Source organism: Diplotaxodon limnothrissa, linkage group LG3 (genome assembly GCF_057381915.1).
Source record: "Diplotaxodon limnothrissa isolate DT_005_m linkage group LG3, D_limnothrissa_male_GT1.1, whole genome shotgun sequence".
Lineage (NCBI taxonomy): Eukaryota > Metazoa > Chordata > Actinopteri > Cichliformes > Cichlidae > Diplotaxodon > Diplotaxodon limnothrissa.
In genome coordinates this window covers 16,688,431-16,701,463 of record NC_140598.1, presented here as the reverse complement: position 1 = coordinate 16,701,463, position 13,033 = coordinate 16,688,431, and the positions used below count along the sequence as shown (strand labels likewise).

The 13,033-nt window shown below is 47.1% G+C and overlaps 1 protein-coding gene across 1 annotated transcript; it reads right to left on the bottom strand.

The window, feature by feature from the left end:
- Window positions 1–4,572: 4,572 nt before the first annotated feature.
- On the bottom strand, window positions 4,573–11,857 carry eif4e2rs1 (eukaryotic translation initiation factor 4E family member 2 related sequence 1). Its single transcript, XM_085350468.1, has 7 exons — window positions 11,841–11,857; window positions 11,164–11,245; window positions 10,449–10,583; window positions 10,160–10,264; window positions 8,825–8,977; window positions 7,706–7,842; window positions 4,573–4,761 (listed from the first exon to the last, which is right to left on the bottom strand). Exons 1-7 carry the CDS (start codon window positions 11,855–11,857, stop codon window positions 4,722–4,724), a joined length of 669 nt encoding a protein of 222 aa, XP_085206594.1. The 3' UTR covers window positions 4,573–4,721.
- Between the last annotated feature and the right edge of the window lie 1,176 nt (window positions 11,858–13,033).

The following is a 13,033-nucleotide window of genomic DNA, read 5'->3' as shown; positions in this document are numbered from 1 at the left end:
ACCGCTTGTGTAGGACCACTATGAACCATGACCCCCTTCAGGACTTGAGCCTCAGTGAACCGGCTTTCTGAAACAGGACCCTTAGCTGTAGCTCATTTGTGACTGGTTCTCCTCAGAGAACATAAATCCTAAAGTTTGGACCCTTAGGTACAGCAACTGAAGAGCAGGTGGAGGCTTTCACTGGTTTGTCTGGCTGCCACCAGAGGCTGTCCAGAGACATGCATGTTGTGCAATAACCGATGATGGTGTGTGCAAATGTGTTGCCTCAGTCATGGCATCAGGAGAGATAGAGCAGAGTATGTAACTATGACCACACATGCTCAGGTTGAACCCACAGAGGGCATCCGCTGACACCTTTAATCCAATCATGGTAACCATGGAAACACACACACACCTGAGAGGTCAAGACTTGATCTGCAGCTTTCTGATTGGCTGCTTTTAAAGAAGATCAAGCTCATTAACAGATTTACTTAAATCACTCAGGTCCCGTGCTTCCTATATTCAGGCAAAATTTAACTTTATGTATACAGCTCGGGTTTACAGCAGCAGTCAAAGAGCCTACAATATTAGAGGGGCAATCGAAGGTGGGAAGGAAGAACTCCTTTTTAACAGGGAGAGAGCACCAACGGATCGGAAATCAGAGAGGACAAAACACAACCTGTCTGCACACACAGAGTCTAAGACTGTCTGAGCATCAGAAGCTCAAATATCAGAACAATCAATCGAGCGATCAATGATCTATTTACCTTTGTCTCAGAGCTTCATCTGTCCAAAGGAAAACTTTACACCGAAAGTCCTGAAACCAGCAAACCAAGCAGATGATGTCAGGGTGAACGAGGGAGGACCAGAGACCAGGAAGGGAGAGCGTCAACGTCGAGTTACATCCACTTACAGTGGAGAGAATCATGGTCGAGCTACATCCACTTACAGTGGAGAGAGAGAGAGAGAGAGAGAGAGAGATTCATGGTCGAGCTACATCCACTTACAGTGGAGAGAGAGAGAATAATGGTCGAGCTACATCCACTTACAGTGGAGAGAGAGAGAATCATGGTCGAGTTACATCCACTTACAGTGGGGAGAGAGAGAGAGAGAGAGAGAGAGAGAGAGAGAGAGAGATTCATGGTCGAGCTACATCCACTTACAGTGGAGAGAGAGAGAATAATGGTCGAGCTACATCCACTTACAGTGGAGAGAGAGAGAATCATGGTCGAGTTACATCCACTTACAGTGGAGAGAGAGAGAGAGAGAGAGAGAGAGAATCATGGTCGAGCTACATCCACTTACAGTGGGGAGAGAGAGAATAATGGTCGAGCTACATCCACTTACAGTGGAGAGAGAGAGAGAATCATGGTCGAGCTACATCCACTTACAGTGGGGAGAGAGAGAGAGAGAGAGAGAGAGAGAGAGAGAGATTCATGGTCGAGCTACATCCACTTACAGTGGAGAGAGAGAGAATAATGGTCGAGCTACATCCACTTACAGTGGAGAGAGAGAGAATCATGGTCGAGTTACATCCACTTACAGTGGAGAGAGAGAGAGAGAGAGAGAGAGAGAGAGAGAGAGAGAGAGAGAATCATGGTCGAGCTACATCCACTTACAGTGGGGAGAGAGAGAATAATGGTCGATCTACATCCACTTACAGTGGAGAGAGAGAGAGAATCATGGTCGAGCTACATCCACTTACAGTGGAGAGAGAGAGAGAGAGAGAGAGAGAGAGAGAGATTCATGGTCGATCTACATCCACTTACAGTGGAGAGAGAGAGAATCATGGTCGAGCTACATCCACTTACAGTGGAGAGAGAGAGAGAATCATGGTCGAGCTACATCCACTTACAGTGGAGAGAGAGAGAGAATCATGGTCGAGCTACATCCACTTACAGTGGAGAGAGAGAGAGAGAGAATCATGGTCGAGTTACATCCACTTACAGTGGAGAGAGAGAGAGAGAGAATCATGGTCGAGTTACATCCACTTACAGTGGAGAGAGAGAGAATAATGGTCGAGCTACATCCACTTACAGTGGAGAGAGAGAGAGGAGAGAGAATCATGGTCAAGCTACATTCACTTACAGTGGAGAGAGAGAGAGAGAGAGAGAGAGATTCATGGTCGAGCTACATCCACTTACAGTGGAGAGAGAGCGATTCATGGTCGAGCTACATCCACTTACAGTGGAGAGAGAGAGAATCATGGTTGAGCTACATCCACTTACAGTGGAGAGAGAGAGAATCATGGTCGAGCTACATCCACTTACAGTGGAGAGAGAGAGAATCATGGTCGAGCTACATCCACTTACAGTGGAGAGAGAGAGAGAATCATGGTCGAGCTACATCCACTTACAGTGGAGAGAGAGAGAATCATGGTCGAGCTACATCCACTTACAGTGGAGAGAGAGAGAATCATGGTCGAGCTACATCCACTTACAGTGGAGAGAGAGAGAGAGAATCATGGTCGAGCTACATCCACTTACAGTGGAGAGAGAGAGAGAGAGAGAGAGAGAGAGAGAGAGAGAGATTCATGGTCGAGCTACATCCACTTACAGTGGAGAGAGAGAGAATAATGGTCGAGCTACATCCACTTACAGTGGAGAGAGAGAGAATCATGGTCGAGCTACATCCACTTACAGTGGAGAGAGAGAGAGAGAGAGAGAGAGAGAGAGCGAATCATGGTCGAGCTACATCCACTTACAGTGGAGAGAGAGAGAATAATGGTCGAGCTACATCCACTTACAGTGGAGAGAGAGAGAGAATCATGGTCGAGCTACATTCACTTACAGTGGAGAGAGAGAGAGAATCATGGTCGAGTTACATCCACTTACAGTGGAGAGAGAGAGAGAGAGAGAGAGATTCATGGTCAAGCTACATCCACTTACAGTGGAGAGAGAGAGAGAATCATGGTCGAGCTACATTCACTTACAGTGGAGAGAGAGAGAGAATCATGGTCAAGCTACATCCACTTACAGTGGAGAGAGAGAGAATCATGGTCGAGTTACATCCACTTACAGTGGAGAGAGAGAGAGAGAGAGAGAGATTCATGGTCGAGCTACATCCACTTACAGTGGAGAGAGAGAGAATCATGGTCGAGCTACATCCACTTACAGTGGAGAGAGAGAGATTCATGGTCGATCTACATCCACTTACAGTGGAGAGAGAGAGAATAATGGTCGAGCTACATCCACTTACAGTGGAGAGAGAGAGAATCATGGTCGAGCTACATCCACTTACAGTGGAGAGAGAGAGAATAATGGTCGAGCTACATCCACTTACAGTGGAGAGAGAGAGAATCATGGTCGAGCTACATCCACTTACAGTGGAGAGAGAGAGAATCATGGTCGAGCTACATCCACTTACAGTGGAGAGAGAGAGAGAATCATGGTCGAGCTACATCCACTTACAGTGGAGAGAGAGAGAGAATCATGGTCGAGCTACATCCACTTACAGTGGAGAGAGAGAGAGAGAGAGAATCATGGTCGAGTTACATCCACTTACAGTGGAGAGAGAGAGAATCATGGTTGAGCTACATCCACTTACAGTGGAGAGAGAGAGAGAGAGAGAGAGAGAGAGAGAGAGAGAGAGAGAATCATGGTCGAGTTACATCCACTTACAGTGGAGAGAGAGAGAGAGAGAGAGAGAGATTCATGGTCGATCTACATTCACTTACAGTGGAGAGAGAGAGAATAATGGTCGAGCTACATCCACTTACAGTGGAGAGAGAGAGAGAATCATGGTCGAGCTACATTCACTTACAGTGGAGAGAGAGAGAGAATCATGGTCGAGTTACATCCACTTACAGTGGAGAGAGAGAGAGAGAGATTCATGGTCGATCTACATTCACTTACAGTGGAGAGAGAGAGAATAATGGTCGAGCTACATCCACTTACAGTGGAGAGAGAGAGAGAATCATGGTCGAGCTACATTCACTTACAGTGGAGAGAGAGAGAGAATCATGGTCGAGTTACATCCACTTACAGTGGAGAGAGAGAGAGAGAGAGATTCATGGTCGATCTACATTCACTTACAGTGGAGAGAGAGAGAATAATGGTCGAGCTACATCCACTTACAGTGGAGAGAGAGAGAATCATGGTCGAGCTACATCCACTTACAGTGGAGAGAGAGAGAATCATGGTCGAGCTACATCCACTTACAGTGGAGAGAGAGAGAATCATGGTCGAGCTACATCCACTTACAGTGGAGAGAGAGGAACTTTGCATCCACCTGTGTTGTCACGTCTTCACTTCCTGCTGATGATGTCAGCACCTCGCTGTAGTGTCACAGCCTGTGGTAAGAGGGCGTCTTCCTGTGTAAGGAGCAGCAGGGGAGGTGAATCATGCGATCAGACAGGTGAGCTGGATCAGGTACCGATGATGGTACCTCCGATCTGCTAATCCCGGCCTGGATCAAGTCCATCTGCTCAGCTCCCTGCTGGACTGCAGCCTGGAATAGACCCAGATTAGTCTCAGCTACCATCCTGGAATATCCTGGGACAGGTCTTTATACTGCTCTGGGACCCGGAGGTGCCAGCTGGGATTAAAGAGTCACACTCAGAGTTTAAAGAAGACTCAGTTTTATTTACACCAGCACAAACTTCAGAGATACAAACTAACACCGTCAGTCCAGTTCAGTCAGTTTATTGGTCCATGTGGCCATCCTCTGGCCAATGAGAGAGCAGAGTAACACCACGGCAGTTCCTGTTTGGTCAGAGGGCCATTGGGCTGACCCCGGTGACCTCAGACAGAGATCTTGGTGTTCCTGAAGCTCGAGTTGTCCCTGAAACCAAAGACAGAAGAGGTCTCACTGCTTTATCAGGATCGTTTCCCACAATGCATTTCACCAGTCAGCAGTGACAAGCACAGCTGTTAGTTTAAACACAGAATTAGTGTCATCTGGGCAATCGTTGCTCAAGAGTTCAGTTCGTCCTGTAATCGGAAGGTTGACGGTTTGTTGTGTCTTTGAGCAAGACACCTCACCCGTTGCCTACTGGTGGTGGTCAGAGGGCCCGGTGGCGCCAGTGTCCGGCAGCCTCGCCTCTGTCAGTGCGCCCCAGGGTGGCTGTGGCTACAATGTAGCTGCCATCACCAGTGTGTGGATGTGTGTGAATGACTGCATGTAGTGTAAAGCGCTTTGAGGTCCTTAGGGACTACATAAAGCGCTATACAAATACAAGCCATTTACCATCTGCTGCAATCCTCCCTCTCTCTAAACACACTTGAGTGTTTACAGTGGGTTTACAGAGTGGACAGAGGGGTAACAGTGGGTTTACAGGGAGGACAGAGGGGTAACAGTGGGTTTACAGAGTGGACAGAGGGGTAACAGTGGGTTTACAGGGAGGACAGAGGGGTAACAGTGGGTTTACAGAGTGGACAGAGGGGTAACAGTGGTTTTACAGAGTGGACAGAGGGGTAACAGTGGGTTTACAGGGAGGACAGAGGGGTAACAGTGGGTTTACAGGGAGGACACATACATTTGATCTCAACTTTGACCTAAAGAAAACAAAAGTCCTGATTTCCTTTCATTAGATGAAAAGTGGCTCCACCTCATGTCCCAAACATCAACAGAGGACAAACCCTGTTTAGAGGATCATGAACCCTTTAGACCTGCCATAGAACTAAGAACGAGATATTTTTACATGCTGTGGAGCAGTTTTTGGAAGCATTTCAAGTTGCTATACATCAATACAACTGTTATAGCCAATATTTTAGCATTAAGTCCATAGTAACTACATAAATTGCAAAAAAGTGCAATAAACCAGCGGTCCCCAACCCCCGGGCCTCGGACCGGTGCCGGTCCGTGAGTCGTTTGGTACCGGGCCGCGAGAGTTGAGGCTCAGGTGTGAAATGTATGGTTTTCAGGGTTTTTATCGGTTTTCAGCGTTATTTTGTTAGCGTTTTTATCGTTTTTATCGTTAACTCGGTTTTCCTGGTCTTTTCACATCCATCTTCATCCGCTTTATCCGAGGCCGGGTCGCGGGGGCAGCAGCCTAAGCAAAGAGGCCCAGACCTCCCTCTCCCCAGCCACCTCCTCCAGCTTATCCGGGGGAACACCAAGGCGTTCCCAGGCCAGCCGAGAGATATAATCTCTCCAGCGTGTCTCTCCACCTCACCCAGGAGGCGCCCAGGGGGCATCCTTGTCAAATGCCCGAACCACCTCAGCTGGCTCCTTTCGATGTGGAGCAGCAGCTGCTCCACTCTGAGCCCCTCCTGGAGGGCCGAACTTCTCACCCCATCTCTAAGGGAGAGGCCAGCCACCTTTCAGAGGAAGCTTATTTACGCTGCTCCCTTCTCCCATCACTCGCGAACAAGACCCCGAGATACTTGAACTCCTCCACTTGGGGCAGGAACTCATCCCCGACCCGGAGTGGGCACTCCACCCTTTTCCGGCTGAGAACCACGGCCTCAGATTTGGAGGTGCTGATCCTCATTCCCGCTGCTTCACACTCGGCTGCGAACCGTTCCAGTGCGAGCTGGAGGCCTTCACCCGATGAAGCCAACAGAACCACATCATCTGCAAAAATCAGAGATGAGATTCTGAGGCCACCAAAGCGAAAGCCCTCCGCCACTTGGCTGCGCCTAGAAATCCTGTCCATAAAAATCATGAACAGAACCTGAGACAAAGGGCAGCCCTGGCGGAGCCCATCACCCACCGGGAACGAGTCCGACTTATTGCCGGCAATGCGAACCAAGCTCTTACAACTGTTGTATAGGGATCGAATCTTTTCACATGTGTTATGAATAAATCTTATTTTTTTCGGTACCGGTACTAGTTTTATTTTGTTGACACCTTAAAAGCCAGTCTGTGAAAATATTGTTGGGCATAAACCGGTCCGTGGCGCAAAAACGGTTGGGGACCGCTGCAATAAAGTACAAAAAATTTGAAAATCGTTTTTATTTTTTTAACATATATTTCTAAATAGAGAAATTTAAGAGGTTTATCCCTCAAAACTGTAAATCCAAAAAAGTTGCACAAATAGTTTCCCACCACAGGGAATTTATTTTGTGTCTTCATAGTTTTATTTTTGAGATACAGCAATTTTTATATACTGCAGGAAAAATGAAAACCAATCCTATAATGCAAATTTGCAGAGAAAACAGCAGGTGCGTCAAAATAAACCATTTAAAGCAGCGCGATTTGAGTCCTAAGCATCCCAGCAACTATTCAGAAAAGCATGAAGTCAAACATGACTTTTAAAAACATCGGTAAAGGCCTACAAGTAAAAAACTACATTTTCTGAGAAAATGAAGTCACTTCCGGTTTCGGGCAGGTAATGGCGGACATGCGATAGCTCATGCTGACGTCTATTCTAACGTAGGAAGTGTTACGAACAGCTGATCGGATCGGCAAAGCGTGTTTCTGGAATATTATGTTTTTGTTGCTGCAAGTGCTTTTTATGCAGTTTTTGCAAAGCTATATGTGGAAGGGAACTGTGACCGAGGACAAGCTGATGGCATCAGATGTAAGTACAACTCCTCTGGTTTCATATGCAAAAAAAATTATTGCGCTAGCTTACACGGTTCCGGTTCTACCGGGATTTAAAAATGGTTAGGCAAAACGGAGCGTGCCGCTCTAACTGGTTTTAAAGGGTTAAGTACAGATGGTTTAGAGCTGAGACAGGTGACTTTGATCACCGTCAGGTTCATATGAATACACTCAAAGCATCAACCAACCTGACAGCACAGTGTTAGCAGCAGTAACAGTGCTAGCACAGTGGTAGTACCTGAGGCTGTCGTTGTGGGTCTTGTACTCCATGATGGTGTTAGCTGGAAGGTTCAGGACTCGTCTCAAAGTGTCTCTGATTCTGGACGTCGTCGTCTGGTCGTTGGACGTCCTGTTCCAGATCGACAGGATGTCCTCCTGACAGACAGACGGGTTACAGACAGGTCAGAGGTCAGATGCTATCATAAACGTACCACAGGCCTTCAAGCTTGTTTAAACCCAGCTAATCTTAGCTAATTATAGGCCAACAGCTAACAGATCATCTGCAGAGGCTTATTGAAGAGTTTCAGTCAGGTTTCAGAGCTCAGCACAGCAACAGCTTTAGTGAAGGTTACAAATGATCTTCTTATGGCCTCTGACAGGAAATGGTGAATGGACTGGTTCTCCTATATCACTTTCCTACTCTGAGCACAGCGTGCCTGGTTCGCCCATCCACACAAGTCCTTTTTCCTATCTAATATTTACACACATACTCCGATGGATGCATCAGAGCACAACTCGGGGAACCAGTTTGGATCTGGGAGACAGACCGTCTAATTTTAAGCTTAGGCTAAAGGAGCAGACTCCTGTCAGTGGAGGAGCAGCAGCTCTCCTCTGAGCTCACTTCCAGCGCTCATATATCGGACTCACTGATTTGGTCTGTGAACACAGCTCGACAACATTGCTGCCACAGTCTTCCACACAGGACACACTGAGGCCAAACAAGACCCCACCCGTCCAGCTGAACCCACGCTACCCACTGATCAGATCACATGATCCAGACTGGAAATACTTTTACTTTGAAAGATGTCGTGGGAGGTCCCTGAGCTCTGAAAGTGGAATTCAGCACTGAGCATGACGCTCAGTGTAGTTTCATTCTTATTAAAAAAAGGGGACCAGCACACCAGCACTGGGTAACCCTGGTAACAATCACAGAAGTCCTCGCTCTGCTTGACTCCACAGACTTCCACAGTCATCACTAGCTGCACTTTAGTAACACAGTTCTATTGTGTTTTACTTCGACAGCACCGAATCCCAGTTTGAGCCCTGATCTCTGGTAGAGAAGGTCTCCACTGTGCCTCACTCCGACTCAGAGCAGCAGCCCTGCAGTAGCACAGCACTGCAGTGGTTGTGTGGTTACCTGGAAGCGTATGGAGACCACAGCCCCACAGATCTCCTCTCCCACCATGAACTGCTCGCCCAGCATGGCCAGGATGATGTTCTCCCAGAACCGACTCGCCAGACCCTTACGCAGCCGGATGATCCACTTCCCCCCACTGCGGTTAGACTCGTCCTGCACAGGTGAGACAGACACAACAGGTGAGACAGGTAGGAGACACAGGGGGGAGTTTGAGTGCGTCAGTCATGTGACCACACAGCTCTAACATCACTGCAGGAAGTTATCTGGGACAACTGGTACGAGCAGCACAGCAGGGGGCGGTACGGGATTGCTGCAGTATCAGTACTCCTTTAGCGCATGAGTACATCTCCAGGATTACTCCTGCAGTACTCGAGTACACTGATGAGCAGTTAATACTTTTCTGTTAAAACAGCTTTTCTGTTAAGAATTCTTAGTTGAATTATTATGTATTGTTTATTTTCACGTGTTTTATTTAATCTGTTGTATTGACTATGACCTAACGTTCATGTTACTTTTAGCCTTTTGTGTACAGCTGTGGGACCGCTCGTCTGTGAAGCGCTACCTTTCTGGACATGGGTTTAGGGACCAGACAAAGAGTTATTAAAAAACCTCCATGAGAAGATCACCCAGGAAACAGTTCCCCCTGCCTGGGGTTACCAGGCCCAGGATGTGGCACAGCCAGGGAAAGGGACAGGGGCCCATCGCCGTACTACGGGCCATTGAATCCTTAAGCAACCACTGCAAGAACTTGGTCCGCAGAGCCGTCAGTAGGTAGGACTAGTTCCTGGTGGGACATGGTACTCTCACCGATTCTGTTCAGAATCTTCATGTACAGAATTTACAGGCGCAGCCAAGAATCTCGTCTCTGGCTTTCGTGCAGATTGGTTCTGTTGGTTTCATCAGGTGGTGTCCTCCAGCGTGCACTGGAGCGGCTGCAGTGATGCTGCACCGGTCCACGGTGGTGAAGAGAGAGCTGAGCCTCCTGGGCAAGGTGCGCTTGTCGTGTTCTCCGGGAGGCGGCCAGCAGGAGGGAGGTCTGGCACGCTCTGCTCAGGCTACTGCCCCGTGACCTGCCCCCCAGTGAAGGAAGATGGATGGATACCCCTCATCTTCATCAGCACTTCACTAAGAATTCATTGATGCTTCCTTCATTAGTACTTTCTTGGTGTGGGTGTGGCCTCACACAGGCGTGTCTGGTTCGTGGTGATGTCACTGCAGCCCTGCATGTGTTGTGTGTCTATGATGATTTTATTGTTGTACTTTCATTTGAGCAGCACAAATCTGTCCTACACGAGTACTGCAGGAGTACTGCAGGAGTACTGGGTACTTAGTTACCTCCCACATGGGTTTGATGCCCTCCTTGAACAGGTGGAAGTCGCTGTGCCCGCTCAGGTCACCTGGCCTCACCAGATGACTGTAAAACCTCCAGAACTGCTCCACCTGAACACACATTATTGGCTATCAGAACGATCGATCGCACAGACTTACTGATCCGGTCAGACTGATCATGTGACTGAATCAGAGAGAGAAGAAATAAAATCGTGTCAGACTGAAACTATCAGTAAAGCTGACGGGGTGTGGTCTCAGAGGAGGCGTGTCCTCACAGAAAGCTGTCCATACGTACCGAGGCCACGGTGCCGATCTGTCGTATGTTCTGCTCGTAGCTCAGAGAGCTGGCGGGACGACTCGGGGTCCTCCTGCTGTACCAGAAGGTGTAGTTATACTGCAGGGGGTGCTCACCTGCACCTGGACACACCGTCTGCAGGTTACAAAACACACACATCACAGCTGCTGACCAATCAGGCCCTCACAGTCTGAGGGTTTTAAGAGTGTCTAAACTCAAGGCTGTCCTTCAGAGGGCCGATTACGTCACAGTGACGTGACGAAGGCTGCTGCAAATGCGTCGTCCTTTTCCTCAGATTTCAAGGATGGGTTATGATGTGGGTTGGCACATCATATCCCAGGATTCATAGCACAGCAGAGGATAAAGTGGGGCGGCCGAAGAGTAAACATTTAAAAGTAAGTGCTGAGTTTTATGACTCTTATTTATGCGGCGATACAAAAGTTCCAACAGGAACATTAAACAATACTTTTAGCTTCCTGTCAGCAAAGTCACGTGACATTGTTTTTATGAAGCACTTATAATGTTCAGTTTAATCCTACAGAGATGTGATGATTTCATGCATAATTACAGTCAGTCATATATCCACAAACACAACTGTTGTCTGTCCTCTAACGCCACGTGTCTCAGCGAGACTTCCACCTGGGATAACATAACGTGCCTACAGACACGAGCACGACGTGAACAGGTAACCAGGTAAAACAGAGGAACAGGTTACCTTGCGCCGGTTGTTGTTGTTGTTGTTTCCATCGGCATTGTCAACGTGACAATCTGTCTCCTGTGCGTTGTCATCTTGGGGACTGAAAGACAAACAGGAAGTACTCAGCAGGTAATCCCAGGTGTCACCTGAGGGACGTGCCCATGGTTTATGGTGGACGAACAGCTAAAATGCTTGAGTCATCTTTACGTTTGCTTTTCCACTGATATGTAGCCTGCATGTGTTATCACAGCAGGGCCGCTGTACACCGAACGACCAGCAGATGGCAGCAGTGAGCTGTTAAACGGGGCTTCGTGCGCCCGAAACCATTGGCTGGAAAGATTCGACACACCGCACCGTCACTACTCACAGGTGAAGTCGCCCCTTTATCTCACATGTCCTTCCTAAACTCCATTTAAAAGACGGAGCCCTGCGCTGACGTCACACCTCCACAGGTCCTCTCACTTGTACACAACAGCGCACGCGACCGTCTCACGCTCCGAAACAAACGGACTGTTCAGGGAGGCTGTGTCAATAAAGTTTAGACCCCGACTGCCTGGATAAAAACGCTGTTGTTAACGGCTAACTCTTATTTCACGCAGTCTGTTTAAATAAAGTTTGAATGAATCACACTGGATGCTAACTCTACGTGCTCGAGCGTTATCTGCAGTTATTTCCGGGTCAAAGGTGAGCCTTACCGCTCCAACTGATCCATCTCTCCTCCGTCTCTCGTTCTGCTCCTTATCTCCGCCTGTATCACCTGTACTTTTCTATTTTTAATCTATTGTCCCTACTCGGCTTCTACTCAACACACTGGACTGCGGTGACGGCTTCTGTCAATGCGCATGCTTACGGCATGCTTACAGTGGACGGAAGGCGCGAAGGGACAAATATAATAGCTGTCACTAATCGCCCTTTCACGAAAGGTTATAAAAGCGAAACATTATGTCCATAAGTATGGAGGATCAACGCGGAATAATTGACTTCATTAAAAATAATAATAAGTGATATATAAATATTATGGCGGACCCATAGTGCATAAACTACAAAATTATATTTATAAATATATGGAGGACCAACACTGCACAATCAATACATTAAAAAAACGATAAACGAAAATACACTTCTCTGCATTAATGTATGCTTCTCAAGTCAAGTGATCTTTATTTATAAAGAACATTTAAAGGGCATCAAGTGTCCGCCAAAGTGCTGAACAGAAGGATAGCATAATCAAATAAAAAGAATTAAAATAGATGAAAGATGAAAAAATAGAAAACATTGTGACATCCCATATGTTTGTAAAAATATATGTGTACATGCAAATATGCACATACATATACAAGAGTGTACACATTCACACACAAGCACACATATGTGAACATAAAATACATATATACGTTTGTACAAGTGCAAACCCAACACATGTCTTTAGATGGTTTAATACAGGGGTCCCCAATCCCAGTCCACGAGGGCCGGTGTCCCTGCAGGTTTTAGATCTCACCCTGGGTCAACACACCTGAATCACATGATTAGTTCATTACCAGGCCTCTGGAGACAAGACAGTTATTTATCTATTTAAATCAGCTGTGATGGATCAAGGACACATCTTAAACCTGCAGGGACACCGGCCCTCATGGACTGGGATTGGGGACCCCTAATTTAATAGGATTGTGTGGTCAACAGTGTCAAATGCTGTCTAAGGAGCTTGGAAAAAAAAGATGTCATATATCATGGATTGATTAATACCCAGAGTTATTTGCATTTATTTTCCTTGAAATACGGTGAAATATCTTATTATTTTAGTTTTATTTATTTCATTTTAAAAAAAGAGCAGTTAGGACTCAAAGGTCACAGCAGCACCTGCTGGACGTCAGAGGAACTGAACATGTCT